Source organism: Vidua chalybeata, chromosome 15 (assembly GCF_026979565.1).
Source record: "Vidua chalybeata isolate OUT-0048 chromosome 15, bVidCha1 merged haplotype, whole genome shotgun sequence".
NCBI lineage: Eukaryota > Metazoa > Chordata > Aves > Passeriformes > Viduidae > Vidua > Vidua chalybeata.
The window spans coordinates 15241713-15259090 of NC_071544.1; the positions used below are offsets into that span (position 1 = coordinate 15241713).

Genomic DNA, 17378 nt, shown 5'->3' on the forward strand with positions numbered 1-17378 from the left:
GGACATTGCTACAGGGAAAAGCACCATCCAGAGGAAGGGAAGAAAGGTACATCCAGGCAATGCTCTTTATTTCCCCTGGTTCCACACCACAGACAGAACTGAGCAGCATCACAGAGACACAGGGGGGCTCTGACTAAGGCCACAGGGCTGCAGCTGGCTGTGGCAGCATAGGGCTGGGTGGCCATGCCCCCATCTCTGGGCAAGCCTGGGGGCCCTGGGTAACCCCTCTGCCTCTGGCCAGGCAGTGGTGGTGGAGTGGTTACCCAAAGCACAGCCAGGAAGGGCTCTGGCACGGATGGACTGTGGAGGGATCTCCTGGGGAATGTCTCCATCACAGATTCTGTCTGGGATCACTGGGCATGGGAGCCAGCAGCACACATCCAGGACTGGATCGGGGCTCAAGGCTACAGCCCAGCACAGCCACTGGCAGGAATGACAGGCTGGGCACACGCTGGGGACCTGCACACCAGGCTGAGGTGCTCAGCACCCAGGGGTGCTGCATTCTTCTGGCACCAAGCAGAGCTGTCCTGGAAGGCTGAGCACCCACGCCCCAGTGGGGACGGGGCAGGGGGGATATGGGGCTTTGCTCCTGCGTGTCCCTCAGCAGCCGCCCACACAGGATCTCCAGCGGGGAGGAGGAAGGCTTTTTTGGCACCATCTGCTGGCTCTGCCTCTGGCTGCCTGGGCCAGGAACCATGTGCCCTGCTCCAAGCAGTGCTACTGTGGCAGGATCAGGCCACACACACAATGCAGACATAACAACCTGCACGGGGCACAGCCTGGCAGGGCCATGCTCACCCTCCCCAGGAAGGGTGGACTTGCAAATCAACAACGGGGCAGCCCTGTTCCCACGGGGCCAGCGACTGGATCTGGCTCTGAGCTCCGGGCACATGTTCTCCTGACCCTGCCTGCCCACAGCACTGGAGTTCAGGACTGGAGCCTGCCTTTCCTCCCCACCCACCCTGTCTATCCTGCACACCCTGCAGTTGGAAGGGAGCTTTCCCCACCCAGAGAGTGAGTGGGGCTGTGTCAGCTTGACACAGGCAGGATGTGCTGGGCAGGCAGCTCTGCTGCAGGCAGAGGCACTGGGCAGGACAGCGCCAGGGATGTTGCAAAGTCCTTTGCAACGAGGGTTCAAACTATGTACAAGACTCCCTCGATGTGCACCGGGACGTGGCCCCACAGAGGGGCATGGCAGCTGCTCAGCCACTCACAGCGACACGACATGACAGCTTGGGACAGGACGTGGATGGATCTGCAGTCCAGGCAGTGTCAGCGGTGCAGGGCAGGGGCTGTGGGGCCCCTGTTGAACCCCGGCATGGCCTGGGGGTGCCACGCACCAGGACTCATCAGAGCTTGTGGTCGAACGAAGGCTGAGCCAGCGCAGGCTCTTCCTGAGGGCAGCTGCTTCCCTCAGAGCCAGCCTGAGGGGCACTGGGCTGATGTGACCCCTCACAGGCACTGTCATCCCGCACGGGGAGCTGGAGGAAGTCAGGCAGGACCAGGTCCTCCTTAGAGAGCAGCCCACGCTGGTCGTTGGCCCGGCAGCTCTGGGCACGGTTCAGCAGCTCCACCAGCCCTGGGGAAATGCAGATCATGCACCTGAGCCAGGCACTGGGGCTTTGTCCTAGCACCTCAGCTGCCCTCTCCACCTGATATGACCCTGAACGTGTCCCAGGCACAGCGCCGGCATCTTCTCCCTGCTCCATGCCAGACACCAAGACCCCACAGCCCATTCCCAGCGTCATGGGACCCTGACCCCATCCCCAGCATGCCAGGAGCTCTGCATCCCTCGGCCTGTGTTTTGCCCCAACCCCTCAGGATTCAGACACATCAGGTCTCACCTTCCAGGTCGTACGTGCGGCGGTTGAGGTTCATGGCAGCTGAAGACTGTGGCCTGGAGAAGGAGGAGGGCACCTCCCATCGTGTGTCAGGTTCTGCTCCTGTTGGGCTTCCCTCCTGCAATGAGCAGCCCATGCCTCAGCCATGGGGCAAGGAGGCAGCGCTCCCCTGGGCCGGGTCCCCATCACCCTCCCACAGCCTGGCTCCTGCCTCGGCACCCACTGCCCAGCCCCGTGGCAAGTGCTGAGACCACAGCAGGGCCCAGTTTCCCTGTGGACCATGACAGCAGCTGTGAGGGCATCTCTAAGCAGGCCTGGTGAGATTTGATGCTCACCTCACTCCGGAGCAGAGAGGGGGCAGCCGCAGCCTCAGCGCTCCCCATCGCTCGCACGTCTGCAAGGGAAGTGATGCTCAGTGCCCTGTTCCAGCATCCTGGTCCTGGCCAGGCAATGACAGGATGGTCCCTGTCCCATGAAGTGGGAGCCATGGCCAGCAAAAAACAGCCTGACCCTCTAAGTGCTCTTCATGGTGACGTGGCTTGAGGGGACATGGTATGGGAGGGAGGACACTTTACCTGCTGGTGTTTCCAAGACAAGTTTCTGAGCAGACACTGTGCTGACCAGCTTCTCCAAGTCCAGGGTGGCTGGCTCACCTTGCTGCAACAGGAACAGCAGCCAGTGTCACACTCACTGTGGCACGGGAAAGGCAGCCAGGCTGAGGACCCGCTTGGCCAGACCCCACTGTGCCAGCACAGGCAACACCCACTGCTCCTTCCCAGCACACAGAGGGATGTCACAGCCCATCCCAAAACCAGCGATTCTAGCAGCCCACAGGCTGGCCCTGGCACGCACCACTGCTCCCCACTACCTGCTCAGAGCCAGCAGCCCCTGGCCTGAGCCCCAAACCCAGGGCTCCCCCCAAAGCACGGGGCTGGCCGTGCCTGCCGAGGCCCAGGCTCACCCTGCGCAGCCGCGCCTGCTCCACGCTCACGCCGTACTTGCCCAGCACGGGCTGCAGCGCTTCCCGGATGCGCTTGGTTGACTTGGCTGTGATGCGGATGGTCTTGTTGAGGGAGGAGATTTCCAGGCTGCAGAGGAGGAGAAGAGGTGGTTGCAGGCAGGAGCAGATCCAGGGCACTCAGCACTGCCTGGAGGACTGGGTTTGAGGCGCTGTGGATGACCAACAGCATCAGCCCCAAAGCTCCCACTCACTCAAAGCTTATCCTGTTCTCCAGCTTCACCTCCTGGTCTGCCAACACAGAGCACTCCTGGTCCAGCACCAACGCTTTCTGCAAGAGACAAATCATCAGGAGAGAGCCAGCAGAGTGGCACGTGGTCCTGGCACAGGGATGGTTTGGCTGGCAGAAACCCTGCTCCCCCCCTGCCTGCCCTACCTGCTCATTCCCCACCAGGAAGACCTTGATGTCGGGGAGGCGGAAGCCGCGTTTCTCACATATCCCTGCCAGCATGTCCCGGATGGAGTGGCCGGGCCGGACAGAGGCCAGCGAGGCTGTGCCGTCGGGCAGGTACACGCAGCAGTACTTCATGGGTTTGGCTGGCAGCTCTGCCTCGCTGCCCCCCAGGCTCTTCTGCTGGCCCTGAGGGAGGGATGTGGTAGGATGAGCCCGGCCAGTGGCAGCGTGGTGCTGTGGGATTGGCGTGGTGCCCACTCACCTCCGGCCAGGGGCTGGCGGCTGTGCTGGCCGAGGACAAGAAGCCCAGGTCCAGGCTGGCTGAAGAGTTGAGTGAGCCCTGGGACTCCCTCCACAGCATGGCACTCCTGCTGCCTTCTCCCCCCTCTAGGACAGACAGAGGGATGGTGGTGGGGATGTGAACACCCCTCAGGGTGGCGTGGCCCCTCTGTCCTGCTCAGCATAGCACCCACCTGCCCAGGATGGCTCCCGCCGCTCTCCCTTCCTGAAGGAGCGCTGAAGGCTGCGGTTGGCACCGCTGCCCGCTGTCTCCACGCCCAGTGGCAGTGACTTGCCCAGCTTCAGCTTCGTCTTCTGGGGTGAATTGAGCAGCATCTCAACATGGCAACACCTGAGGTTTCCCCTTCCCTTTCCCTGGTCCCCTGACTGTTTGTCTGCCCTCAGCCTGGGGCTGAGCAGCAGGGAAGGGACCCAGCACCATGGGGACATGTCCCCATTCCCCTTTCCCCTTCACTCACCTTGCTGAGGTCAGGAGGGGGGCTGCTGCTGCGGGAGTGGGGCCGCAGGTCAGGCAGGGGCTGGCCCTGGCTCTCTGCCCGCAGGCAGGCCTGGTAGAGTGGGGATTTCACAAAACGTGTGTAGCTGTCAAACTTCATCAGGTTGAAGATCTGGAAAGGGAGGATGTGTGTGCTTAAGACGCCTGAACACCTACAGGCTCTGGGCACTGCCCCATGGCACAGCCCCACGGCAACAGCAGTGATGCTGGGTGACATGTGGGGTGGTTCCACAGCCCCCCATCCTGTGGGTGGAGCTCAGGTGCTGCCGTACCTGGAGCTGCTGGATGCGAAACATGTCTGGGGAGGGGTTGGCCAGCATGTCCTCCCCAATCCAGGCCTGCTTGTCAATGTTCACAGGACTGACTGAGTGGCTGGAGAGGAACTCATCGTAGATCCGTCGTGCCTCCTGGGCCAGCTGAAGGGACAGGAGGCCAGGCTGAGACCAGCAACCCCCTCCTCTATACCACACCAGGGGAGCCCCCCTGCTCACCCCACAGAGACACCTGAGCCCTGAAGAACCAACCTGCCCCAGGACCAGCTCAGTACCTGGACTTCAGGACCAAGCTCTAGGCACAACACACCAGTGTCTCCACAGAGGTACAACCTGAGGGAGGAAGCATCCCCTGCAACTACCTGGCTCTGTCCCCATGATTCCCTGTCTAGCTCTGCCCTTGGTCTTGTTTGTCCCCCCAGAAACACTCTCCACCCTCTGGCAGTCCCGGGCTGGGGAAGCACATCCTGCTCTGTGGGGCAGGCAGTCCCAGCTGTGGCTTTTCAGATGCACATCACATCCATCTCCTTATACCTTCTGCAAGAGCCTCCAGCCTGCTCACCCTCCCCCGAAAAGGGGTCTGCCAGGACATGCAGCTGGACAGCTCTGCCCACATCCCTCCCAGCAGCTGTGTGAGCAAAGCTGCACGGAGCTGGTACCTGCTGTGTGTCGCTGGCCGGGATCTGCTGGAAGCGCTCACATGCCTGCCAAAAGTAGACGTTTTCAGCACTGAACTCTTTCTTGAGGAACTCCTGCAGGGCAGAGAGATCTGCTGGTCTGGTGGCACTGTGGCTGTGGGACAGTCGGTGTCCAAGAGTGGATGGGAGCAGGGGCTGAGCTCTGGGCTGTGACACTCACGGTGAAGTAGGTGACAGCCACACGGTCCTGCAGCAGGGTCTCAAAGGATTCAGCCCAGCTGACCACAGAGCCCTGGCTGGATCCACACGTGGCTGGTGGGCCCGGCAGGCTGTTCACACTGTGGTTGCTGCCACGGGCCCGGGAGGCATTTAACTCTGAGAGAGAAAAAGGGTCAGTTCTGGCTGTCTCCCTGTCCCCTAATGTCACCTCCACATGTGACTCATGTGACTCATCTCCTGGGGTAAGACAGCCATGGGAAGGCACCCAGCCAGCAGGGAAAGCAGAGTGGAAGGGGACATAGAGGGCACACAGAGTGAAGTTTGGAAGATGGGCAGAGGTGCCTGAACTCACTTTCTCTATTCCTCTGGCCAAGACAATGGACAAATCCAGCATGTGGAGGGCACAGAAAGTGTCATTTCCAGCTCCCAACCCTGAGGAAACCCCACTTCGGGGAAACCCAGGGTGACCATGTGTTCAGAAAGATGGAAGTTCCCAGGGGCAACCCCAGCTTTGGAACTGGTTTGACTGGTGTGCAGCTGGAAGCAGGGGCTCATTTGCAAGGGTAAGGGTATAGAAGCAGTGCTCTCCTGGCAAAGCTGGCAGGAATAGAGGAGGTGTGTCAGGCTCCTCCTTTGCCAGGCTCCCCGTACTTATTCTCCTGGTGGTCTAAACCACAAGTAACTGGGGCCAAGACAGTTAAATAAACCGTCTGAGATATCCAGTGCACAGTCAGACTGACAGACAGACACACAGACTCCATCAGAGGATCTGGGGCTGCCTGGTACCCAGGTTCTCCTTGCCCCAGGAAGCCACTCAGCCCCCAGCACCCAAAGGGCCAGCTGAGCAGCCAAAAGGAGGGACAGACACCAGAGGCTGTGTGGGAGGGATGGGGGGACAAGGCCAGTCCTGGGCAGAGGGCTCAGCCCTGCACTGCGGGGGCCCAGCCACCCGCCCATGGCACAGCCTGTGCTGACACATGACCTTGCTGTCTGCTGGCTCCCTGCCCCTGGCACCAGGCTGCCTGTGGGCTTCCCCCTCCCCTGAAGATGATGCTGGCCTCCTGTCCCAGGGCAAAGAGCAGCCTTACCTCCATCTGACACGGCCGGGCCCTGTGGGAGTGGAAAGAAGAGAGGTCAGAGGGGCTACATGGCATCTGCTGGCCTGGCAGCAGCACCAGGGCAAGCCCAGTCTGAGCCCAGAGCAAGAGACACTGTCAGCAAACACTGCTCTGGTGTTACCTGCCCTGTGGCAGAGGCAGGACACAGGACTTCCAACCCAGGGCATCGAGGAGAGAGTTACAAAGGGGGTACAGCCTTTCTCCTACCTCTTCATGGCCTAAGGCCAGGCCAGCAATTGGGAAAGGGCAGCTGCTGTCAGACGTAACTCTGCCACCCCAAACAAGAAGGGTGGAGAGAAGCAGCCTCCACGGCACAGGAAGAGGAGGGGAGGAAGGGAGGGAAGGAAGGACAACCACAGCCCCAAGCAGGCAAACTGCCTGTTCCCTCTTTCCTTGGAACCTGGAGCTACCGGAGGGCAGAGACACAAAAGCAGGGACCAGGTGCAGTGACCCAGGGCACAGCAGGACAGGGTGTCCTGCAGCACCTGCTGGGCCACCCTAGATAGCAGCCCCGGGGATGGAGCAGCCAAGCAGGGAGATGGGCAGAGCCTCTGTAGCCAAAGCCGAGCCACGCAGTCGCTACACGGTGCTGTGTCTCATCACCTGCTTGGGGCCACACTGAGGCGGTGCCCACATTTGAGTGATGCCCGTGACCCAGCTGGCCCGTGCCTCCCAGCCTGCCAGCCCCCCACACCCCCGCCTACCCCACACAGCCTCTGTCTCCATCCCAGCCCTTCCTTTCCCTGCTACCCCACCCCACATTCCTCTGCCATGTCTCTTACCCCAGTCCCACGTCCCTCTCTCTTGCCAGCTCCTTGCTCCTCCCCATCCATCCCCGCTGCCCACACGCACACGGCCCTGCCGTGCCTGCGCCGCCCAGCCCCACAGACACCAGCACTGCTGTGACCCCATCCCCATCCGTCACCGCTTGTCCATTACCCAGTGCCACACACCCCCTTACCATGCTGTCCAAGCCTCACAAACCCCTGCTGCTCACTACCCCGGCCCCATACGTGCCTGTTACCCAGCCCCAGACACCGCTGCCTGCCCTAAAAACCCTCTACAGTTCCGCCTGCTTTGGATACTTTGGAGGGGCAGGGGGATCCTGCCCCTCCTGCCCAGAAGCCCCACACCCTCCCACCTGCCTGTTTCCTGACTCCATACATCCCTCAGTCTGCCCGTTATCCACTCCGCACGCCCTGCCCGCCCGGTCTGCAATGCCACACATCACCCGCCCGCCCGGTACCGAGCTCCCCGCCGCGCCGCCGGGCGGGGCAGCCCCGGCGGATGGGGACCGGCGCCCCGGGCACTCACCATGCGCCCGTTGTGGACCACCAGCAGTTTGCCCTTGCCCTGCATCCCTGGCTCGGCCCGGCCCGGCCCGGCCCGGCCCGGCGCGCTACGGGCGCGGCCCGCGGCCCCGCAGCATCCCCGGCCGGCGGCGCGGCTCTCCCGGCCCGGCCCGGCCCGGCGCTCCCGGCACTACCACACTACCGCTTTCGGCTCCCACAGGAAGTGTCGCCATGGGAACCGAGACCGCAGCGGGGGGAGCGGGGCCGCCCGCCCGCCCCGCGCCGCCGGCACCGCCCCGGCGGACACCGGCTCCAGCTCCGGGCCGGGAGCCGCCGCGGCGCCGCTGCATCTCCGTCCCTGTCCCCGTCCCTGTCTCCATCTGCATCCACATCCGTTATCCCATTCCCATCTGCATCCCTGTTTCCCATCCCGATCCCATTGATTCCCCATCTGCATCCACATCCGTGATCCCATCCCCATCTGCATCTTTGTTTCATCCCCATCCCCATCCCTGTCCCTGTCTCCATCCACATCTACATCCGTGACCACATCAGCATCTGCATCCCTGTTCCCAAACCCATCCCAGTCTCCGTTCCCAGCACGGCTGTGCTGCCCTGGGGTCACCACCTGAGTCCTCCTCCTCCTCCCGGCCATCACATCACCCTGGGGAAGAGGGGTGCAGGGGCAGGGGGACATCAACAGGCCCAGCACACGCTGCCACCAGCCTGGTGCCACTTACCCTGGCCACAGAGGGTGTGGGGCTGGCCCCAGGGCCAGCTTTTGGGGAGGGCTGCCTGTGCTGTGCGCGCCAGCAGAACCTGGCACAGAGCAGCAGTGGACGTGCAGCTCGGAGTCACCAAACTGATGCCTAAGCAGTTTTGCCCATCTCCTAAGGTCGGGGTTCCATGTTGATCAGCAACCACAAACCAGTGGAGGATATTTTAGGTTATTTGTTAGGAAATCTCAGTAACTAACAGCGCAGGATAAACCGCAGAGCACCATGGCAACCCGCTCAGGGAAATGCTAATAACGGGGATGTAAGGTGGGTGATTAACCTATGAAAAGCAGAACCCTAACATTAAGTTGGGTGCAGATCTATGCAGAAAAAAATGAAGCTTTCCCACCCTGAACAGGCAAAAAAGCAGAGCACCACAAGCAGCCACAGGGCTGGCAGGGTCTCTGGGTGCGGGGAACAGAGGGTTCTGGCTGCCCCTCTGCCCCCTGCCACTGCATGGAGCAGCAGTGGGATGAGGGGTGATTGTGCTGCTCCCCTCTGCTTTGTTGGAGTGTGGCTGTGTTGTTTGGCTTGGCTTTGCCACGAGAGTTATAAATAAAAATGTCTCTCCAAGAGTGCGTGACTCACGGTCCTCACCACAAGGATAACCTCTCTGATGGGAAACCTGATCTGAGGACGGAACTGCAGCATGCAGGAATCAAAGACATTGCTTAATTAATGCACTTAATCCAAACAGAGAACAGATGAGCCCCTCACCCCACCTGGGTTGGGGGTGGGCTGCTGGAGAATGTATCTGAGACCCCTGTCCTGTGTCATGCTCAAGCTCCAGCTGCTGACAAATCAGCCCTCAACCTGCTCCAGGGCCTGGTGGTTTTCCTTGGGCAGCAGTGGGGAGCTGTGGCAGTCGCTGACGTGGCCTCAAGCAAGCTCAGCAATTTCTTCTGCCACCCTGCAAGGGGACAGCTTGTGGGTGCTGGTGTTGCCTCAGCGTGAGGTATCCCAGTGTGGGAGGCTGTGCCAGCCCTGTGCCTGGGCACGGTGTCCTCCCAGCCTGGGAGCCGTGCCCCGTGGGGAGAGGGATGCCCTGTGCCCCAGTGGCCCAGCCCAGGGAGACCTGGTTTATCCCGGGGGTGGGCGACGGCGGGGCGACAGCTGGCTGGAGGATTTGCCGAGGGCATTATTTAATGCTGTGGGTAAATGGAGGAACAGCAGCTAATTCCGGAGCCCGTAATCCTCTTCCTCCCCCGGGGACGGGGAGCGTGCCAGTCACGAACCCGCCGGCGGGCCCCGGGAACGAGCCCCTGGCAGCTCCCCGGGTGGTGCCGCGGGCCGGAGCGACTCCCAGACCATGGGTGATGTGCAGAAGGTAAGCGGGGTCCAGGGACATCCCACCGGCTCCAGGGGGGAGTGCAGCACCAGCTCTCAGTGGTGGTGCCAAGAGGGCTGGCAGAGCAGGGCTCTGCCTGGGGCATGTCCCCACAGGAGCTGGGAGTGGTCCCAGGGCTGGGACAGCACACCCAGGAAGGGAGGAATTGGGGCTGGGCAAATCTGCTGTGCGGCCATCCCGAGCCTGAACACCTCGGGAGCTGTGCCTTGATGCTCACTCAGGCGATACACACAAAGTACCCTAAGCCAACAGCGTGCCCAGTTCCCCCCTCCCAAACAAGGGTGCTCTGCAGCCACCTGGCACCCCACAGGGCTCCCCTAGCACCCCCTGCCCCCAGGGGCTGCTCTCCGTCATCCAGAAGCTGAAGGGTTCGCCGGAGCAGGAGCTACGCATTGTCCTGCTGGGGCTGGATAACGCGGGCAAGACGACGCTGCTGAAGCGCCTGGCGTCCGAGGAGGTCAGCACCATCACCCCCACACAGGTAGGAGCTGCTGGGGGCCACGGGAAGTGGTGGAGGGCGCAGGTCCCACCCATCCCTTGGGTGACGTCGGGGTTTGTATCCCCACGCAGGGATTCAACATCAAGAGCGTCCAGTCCCACGGTTTGAAGCTGAATGTTTGGGATATCGGGGGGCAGCGCTCTATCCGCCCGTACTGGAAGAAGTATCTGGGCAGCACAGACCTGCTGGTGAGTGGGGCAGCACCCCCAGGCCTGTGCATGCTGTGCGGGCCCCAGCTGGGCAAGAAGGAGCCCCTGACTGTCCCTTTTGTCCCCACGGCAGATTTATGTCATTGACAGCGCCGACCAGAAGCGTTTCGAGGAGACAGGGCAGGTATGAGGGGTCTGGTGAGGGGTGGCTGTGGGGTCCTGGGGCTTGGATCTGTATGGCACCAGCTCTTTGGGGATGAGGGGGAAGCAAAGCTGCTCTGAATGATGGGGCAGTGCTGCAGGGGGGCCGTGCTGTCCCCAGAGCTCTGTGGGAAGGCTCAAGATCTCAGCAGGCAGAGATACCCCACTCCATGGCCCAGCAGCTCCCTCTGAGCTGGGATGCTCCAAGGGTGCCCAGCACAGGGGTGACAGTCCTTGGTGAAAGTGACCCCTCAGTCCCCAGCCCTCATCCCTCCCGGCCCCAAGCACCCCATTAGTGGCACGGCCAAACAAAGGTTTATGAGCAGCAAATTCAGTTACAAACCCTGGGAATGAAGCTCTGAGAGGGGAAGGTGAGACTTCAAGTGCCAGCCCCGGCTGTTCCGGCACCAGACGGCGGTGTGGGTGTGTCAGACAGCCCGGGACTGCCAGGAGCCTCCTGCAGCTGCCCTTTGCCCAGGGCTCTCAGTGCTGGGAGGATTTCAGTCCTCAAGTAGCCCTGCATGTGGATCCTGGGCTGATGGAGCTCCACGACGTGAAGCTCCTTTAGGAGATTCTCTCCCTTGGAATGTCAAGACCTCAACGCTTCCTTATGTGCCACGAGCACCAGAGAGGAGGGATGAGGCATTTGGAGGGCTGAGGTGTCCAGCCCGTGCTGGGCAGCTCCGTGGAGGAGGGCAGCAGCCCTGGGAGAAGCTTCTCTCTTGGCAGGAGCTGGCAGAGCTCACGGAGGACGAGTCCCTCACGGGGGTCCCGCTGCTGGTGTTTGCCAACAAGCAGGACCTGGTGACTGCAGCACCCGCAGCCGAAATCGCAGAAGGGCTGAGCCTCCACACCTACCGGGACCGGGAGTGGCAGATCCAGGCCTGCTCGGCCCTGTCTGGGGAAGGGGTGCAGGTAGAGATGGGGGCCGGAGGGCTCTGCGGAGCTGGGAGAGGGCCCAAGGGCCTGCGCTCACATCCTTCTTCCCTCCAGGATGGGATGAACTGGATTTCCAGCCAGATCATGAACAGGAAGAAGTGAGAGCTGCAAAGTGCCAGACAGGACTGAGCTGCAGGTCCCTTCGCCATGGCCAACCCCCCTGGTCCCTCGGCTTCCCCCGAGCCTCGGCTGGGCCCTGAGCCTCAGACTGCCATGTTCACATGATTTTTCCCACCCAGTCTTCCACTAATCAATCGGCTTCCCCTCTCCCTCCCTCCTCACACCCCACGACTCCCCTGCAGCCCCCGTGCTGTTGGAGGGAAGCACGTGTCCCACTGTGCTGAGGGCTCGCACACCTCCAGCATGAGAACCTGCCCAGGACTTGTCCATCCACGCCGCCGTCACAGCCTGCAGGGGCTGCCGTGACCCACACACTGCCCCGGGCACCCCAACACCGCCAGGCACCCGAGCGCTGCGTCCCCCTGAGCTCCCACAGGATGGGACTGGTGCTGCCCCAGCCGCGGCAGCCGGCTCGGGAAAGCCTCCGTTCAGCACCTCTCGCTGGCCAGAGGAGCCCCGTGTGCGCACAGGACCGGGGACGAGCCCGAACACAGGCCAGTCACCAACGGAGGGACCTGCCCGTGCCAGCGGGGGCTGCTCTGTGCCGCCGAGGGGTCCCCGTACCCCTGGGTTGGTACCACACGTGTCCTGTGCCAGCCGGGGCTGCCGTCGCCCGGCTGGAGGTGCCCATCCGGAGGGCTGGGACATTCCGCTCCCTGGCCACCGCGGCTGCCGTGGCGGAGGGATGGGGGAGACCTGCGGGAGCGGGGCGGGGGCCGCCCTGCGACCCTCAATAAAGCTGCTGTGACCTCCACGCGGCCTCGGCCTGGCCTTCCTGCTCTGCGGCGCTGCTGACCCGCGGCTCTGCGGCCCGGCGAGGCTCGCAGGCTGTTCTCGAGCCCATTGCTCCCGAGGCCGGTCCCCAGCCCCATCCCGGGGCTGTTCCCGTTCCCATTGTCCCCGAGGCCGGTCCCCGTTGCCATCCCGGGGCTGTTCCCGTTCCCATTGTTCCTGAGGCTGGTCCCCGTTCCCACTGTTCCCAAGGCCGTTCCCCAGCCCCATCCCAGGGCGGTTCCCGAGCCCATTGTTCCCGAGGCCGTTCCCCAGCCCCATCCCGGGGCTGTTCCCATTCCCATTGTTCCCGAGGCCGGTCCCCGTTCCCATCCCGGGGCTGTTCCCGTTCCCATTGTTCCCGAGGCTGTTCCCGTTCCCATTGTTCCCGAGGCCGTTCCCCAGCCCCATCCCGGGGCGGTTCCCGAGCCCATTGTTCCCGAGGCCGTTCCCCAGCCCCATCCCGGGGCTGTTCCCGTTCCCATTGTTCCCGGACCCGTTCCCGAGCCCGTTCCCGTTCCCGGGACCCGTCGGGGCGGGACACGTGCCCCGCGGGTGGCACGACCCGCGCACGTGAGGCGGCCCGGGGAAGGCGGGCGGACTACACCTCCCGGCACGCCCCGCGCCCCCGCGCACGCGTAACGCGCGCCGGGAGGCCGTTCGTCCCCCTCCTCCCGCCTCCCGCCGCACAATGGGAGCTGCGCGCCCCGCTGGCCCCGCCCTCCTCCCCTGCCATAGGCGGGCAGTGATGCCACTCACGTCTGGGGGCGGGATCTCGGTGAGTGCGGGTTTCTAATTGGCTGTGGCTGTTGCGAGGCGGGGCAGAGGGCGGGGCGCCGGAAGGCGGAAGCGGAGCATGGCGGCGGGTGCGGGCGGGCTGGCGGCGGTGGCCGCGCTGCTGTTGGCCCTGGCCGGGCCGCGCCCGGCGCCCGCCGAGCTCACGGATGGCAACAACGAGCACCTGAAGCGGGAGCACTCGCTGATGAAGCCGTACCAGGGTGAGCGCGGGGCCGGGGGGACGCTCAGGGCGCCCCGCGAGCGGCCCGGGCTGATCCGCGCTCTGTTCGCCCCTTTGCAGGCGCGGGCTCCGCCGCGATGCCCTTGTGGGACTTCACGGGCAGCACCATGGTCACCAGCCAGTACGTGCGCCTGACGCCCGACGAGCGCAGTCGGGAGGGCTCCATCTGGAACCGTGTGGTGAGAGCCCCGGGCAGGACGGGCGGCGGTCGGGGCGGCCCTGGCGCCTCACGCCCTGACGCCGCTGGGGTTTCTCCCACAGCCCTGCTTCCTCAAGGACTGGGAGCTCCACGTCCACTTCAAGATCCACGGAGCCGGCAAGAAGAACCTGCACGGGGATGGGCTGGCGCTGTGGTACACGCAGGAGCGCCTGACGCCAGGTCGGTGCCGGGAGCGGCTGGCCCGCAGCACGCGGGGCCTGTCCCGGGAGGCAGCGGGCCAGGGACAGCTCTGAGCTCCCCGCTCTGGTTTCACCAGACTGGGGTGACGTGTCCCGTGTGTCCTGCCCGGGCAGCAGGTGCCCTCAAGCCACCTGCTTGGCAGTGAACAGCTTGTACTGCTCAGAACTCTCTGAGCACAAATTCTCACTTCCTTGTGTCTCTTCCTCTCTCCTCTCTGCCCTGTTCCAGGTCCTGTCTTTGGCAGCAAGGACAACTTCCATGGACTGGCTATTTTCCTTGACACCTATCCCAACGATGAGGCGACGGAGGTGAGTGGTCCAGGCAGCTTGTGCAGTGCTGTTCCCTTCCTGCTCCGAGTGCTTCTCACCCAATCCAAGGAAAAGTCTCTCCCTAGCTGGGCATGGTCTGCTCTTCCTGTCCCGGGAGTTGGTAAAGAGAAGAGTTTGTGTGCATTAATGGAGATAAGAAGCTCCTTGCTCTTTCTTGTGCTGCTCTTGGCTACTCGGATGTTTCCAAGGCATCTTGAGAGCAGGCACAGAACTGGTGTAAACCCAGCACCACCTGCTCATATTCATCCTGAGTGTTATTCCCTGACCTCTGTGCTTTGGATACTCATCCCATGATGTTTCTGCCCTTAATTTCTCTTTGCAAGCTGTGTGTCTTTGAAAGAAACTCCTGGGCTGCCTTTTTGCTCCAGAATTCCCCATGGCCATGAGACAGATCAGTCCTGTGAGGGCTGGGGATCCTTTTCTTCTGTCCTGCTCTGTGTTTGTGGATCTCATTATGGCACAGTCAGAAAACAAAACTGTGCTTTGGGGTCTGTACCATCAAAACCATGACACTTAAGTCATAAAGCACCTGGAAATGACCCATCTCCCTGTTGTCTTGATGCTCATGGGGGGTGAATTCCTGCCTCCAGTTGTCCTCTCCTGCTGTAGGTAATCCACCGATCACAAAACCTTGTGTGTGGTTTTGCTGCTTATGTAGATTTCTGTCCGTTCTGGGTCTTGTGCTCTGTTCTTACACTTCTTGTGTTCAAGGAACGACTGGATGTGGCAGTCAGGGCTAGCTGACAACGTGGGGATTGGTCACAGGTTGGACTGAATGCTCTCAGAGGTCTTTTCCAACCTAAATGCTTATGGGATTTTTACCCAGCCACTCTGCAAGGGTGGGACAGTCTGGTTGCCCTGGCTGTGGAGTACAGGGCGGGTTTATTCACAGAATCACAGGATGGGGGCCTTGTCACTGTTCAGTAAGAAATGACAAAGAGCCAGTCAGAAGGCTGAGTGGCATTAGCATGTGTCTTTGCTCTGAACTGCTTCTTTTACACACTGCTCTGATACGGGGGGACCTGACTGGTCATCTGATCAATACATTTCACCTGACTGGCTAATTAACAAGAGGCCCGTTTATAAATCTTATGAGAATAACAAGAAAACAGATATTAGCAAAACAACACCTGCAGGTTGCTTTTAATAATTGGCTATCATTGTTTATCTCCAGCTCCCTAAAATCTCCCAGGCCGATTCTGGGAAAACCTGTCTAGTTTTCTTGCTCTCTGACCAGGCTGTCACATCTGCAGGGGTCTTGAACTGGGAGGTCAGAAAGGGTGGCTCTGCTTTAGGCAGCTCTGGCTTGGTTCAGAAGCAGCTTTAGGCGGAGCAGCAGCCGTGCACATCCTGACCACGGCCCTGCTGCCGTGCCGTGCTCCCACCCCGCTCCCTCTGCGGGCTCTGGCCGTGCCCCAGGAGCTCCCACAGCCTCTGTCTGTCCCCACAGCGCGTGTTCCCCTACATCTCAGCCATGGTCAACAACGGCTCCCTGACCTACGAGCACAGCAAGGACGGGCGCGGGACGGAGCTGGCCGGGTGCTCGGCTGACCTGCGCAACCAGAACCACGACACCTTCCTGGCCGTGCGCTACTCCCGGGGCCGGCTCACGGTGAGACCCACGGGGGGTCCTGCTTTCCAGGGGGGCACGGCTGGCTCTACCTGGAGCTGGAGATGGTATTCCAGGCCCAGCCACTGCCTCTCTGGCACCTCCGGCTCCAAAGAGGTGCAGCCAGGCAGGACAGTGGCGTGACAAAAGTGATTGTCTGGAGAGGGCGTGGATTGTCCCTCACTGGAGATGCTAATGAATCATCAGGACACAATCTATGTGGTTTGGGATGGCCCTGCTTGAGCAGGGAGGATGGACCCTGTCCCATGATTCTGAACATTCCTGGTGTGACCCTCTCCTGGTTTTGCAGGTGATGACCGATGTGGAAGACAAGAACGAATGGAAGAACTGCATCGACATCGCAGGGGTGCAGCTGCCAACCGGGTACTTCTTTGGTGCTTCTGCTGGCACTGGAGATCTCTCTGGTGAGAGGGGCTTTGCTCAGGGGAACACGTGGTGGTTGGAACCTGGATTAGGTGACCCTGTCTTGGCAGGAGAGTTGGATTTCCAGAGGTCCCTTCCAACCCTAAAAAAACTGTGATTCTGTGATTGTAACACTGGATGCACTGGATAGTTTCCATTGCTTCCTTTCTCTGAATTGTTCACCGGGCTCTTGAAACCCTCTTGGGACTCATGCCTGGGGAAAGGAGGCACCTGAGAGCTAAGGAACATCTTTGGATTGCAGTTTGATACGTGGGGATGAGGGTGGCTTGGGAGGGAAGGAGACTGGACCTGGCAGAGGACGGTCTGAGGAGTGCTCTGAGTGTGTGGACATCTCAGAGCTTCTCATGGTGTTTGGTGCTCATGGTTGTTCCCCAGACAATCACGACATTATCTCGATGAAGCTGTTCCAGCTCATGGTGGAGCACCCTGTAGAAGATGAGACTGTTGACTGGACCAAGATCGAGCCGAGGGTCAGCCTGCTTAAATCCCCCAAAGGTGAGCCTGTGGGCTTTGGAAACCTTCCGTGGGAGATTGGGATGTCGGGGCTGGACTCTGGAAGGCACTGAAGGCGTGACACCTGCCAAAACTCCACAGGAGCCGAGGTTATGTTGGTCTCTGTAGCTGTTCTTTTCCCTTGCAGACAACGTGGACGACCCGACGGGGAATTTCCGGAGCGGGCCGCTGACGGGCTGGAAGGTGTTCCTGCTCCTGCTCTGTGCGCTGCTGGGCATCATTGTCTGCGCCGTGGTGGGAGCCGTGGTCTTCCAGAAACGCCAGGAGCGGAACAAGCGTTTCTACTAGTGGAACACCTGTGCCCAAACCCATCATTTTTTATGGGGAGCTGTAAAAAAACTGTGGTTTCTAAATGCTGTTTCTGAGAAATACCAGAAGTATTTTCTTACCTGTCTGTTTGGCTGTAACCCCTGCCCGGCCCTTGGCCTCCCGTGGGTTGGACTGAGGGCGGTGATGCCCGCTGGCTCCCCAGGGCTGTGGTGTGGGAGTCTGGAAGTTGCTCCCCGGTTTTTCCAGTGCTCCCCCCACCTTGCTGGGACTTGCTGTGCTGCCTGGGGCCGGTGTGAACATGAAGGGCTGAGGGGAGGGGACTGCGAGTGGGGCATTAAAGGACTGACACCACCCGTGGCTCTGGCTCTGTGTGATGGGGAGAGAAGGGAGGGAGGATGGAAAGT

At 61.6% G+C, this 17378-nt stretch overlaps 3 protein-coding genes across 5 annotated transcripts; 2 read left to right on the forward strand and 1 right to left on the reverse strand.

Annotated features, from left to right (window-relative positions):
- Window positions 1-42: 42 nt before the first annotated feature.
- Window positions 43-7733, reverse strand: RGS14 (regulator of G protein signaling 14). Of its 3 annotated transcripts, XM_053956832.1 has the most exons (15): window positions 7611-7733; window positions 6267-6288; window positions 5180-5334; window positions 4981-5073; window positions 4322-4465; window positions 4012-4161; window positions 3727-3847; window positions 3516-3640; window positions 3236-3439; window positions 3054-3130; window positions 2803-2929; window positions 2417-2498; window positions 2177-2235; window positions 1845-1959; window positions 43-1579 (listed from the first exon to the last, which is right to left on the reverse strand). In XM_053956832.1, the coding sequence occupies exons 1-15, from the start codon at window positions 7653-7655 to the stop codon at window positions 1350-1352; spliced, it is 1749 nt and encodes a 582-aa protein (XP_053812807.1). In that variant the 5' UTR covers window positions 7656-7733; the 3' UTR covers window positions 43-1349. The 3 variants fall into 3 exon arrangements, with proteins under 3 accessions (XP_053812807.1, XP_053812806.1, XP_053812805.1); XM_053956831.1 differs by lacking the exons at window positions 6267-6288; window positions 7611-7733 and having other exon boundaries at window positions 3727-3844; window positions 5180-6239; XM_053956830.1 differs by lacking the exons at window positions 6267-6288; window positions 7611-7733 and having other exon boundaries at window positions 5180-6238.
- Window positions 7734-9360: 1627 nt separating this feature from the next.
- LOC128795646 (ADP-ribosylation factor-like protein 3) lies at window positions 9361-12374 on the forward strand. Its single transcript, XM_053956625.1, is given in 7 exon segments — window positions 9361-9624; window positions 9626-9691; window positions 9993-10193; window positions 10283-10399; window positions 10494-10544; window positions 11291-11476; window positions 11555-12374. Coding segments are annotated over 7 exon segments (771 nt in total). The 5' UTR covers window positions 9361-9522; the 3' UTR covers window positions 11603-12374.
- Window positions 12375-13224: 850 nt separating this feature from the next.
- On the forward strand, window positions 13225-17325 carry LMAN2 (lectin, mannose binding 2). The gene is made up of 8 exons (XM_053956623.1): window positions 13225-13389; window positions 13470-13588; window positions 13671-13788; window positions 14038-14117; window positions 15589-15750; window positions 16058-16172; window positions 16567-16686; window positions 16832-17325. The coding sequence occupies exons 1-8, from the start codon at window positions 13248-13250 to the stop codon at window positions 16990-16992; spliced, it is 1017 nt and encodes a 338-aa protein (XP_053812598.1). The 5' UTR covers window positions 13225-13247; the 3' UTR covers window positions 16993-17325.
- Window positions 17326-17378: the final 53 nt, after the last annotated feature.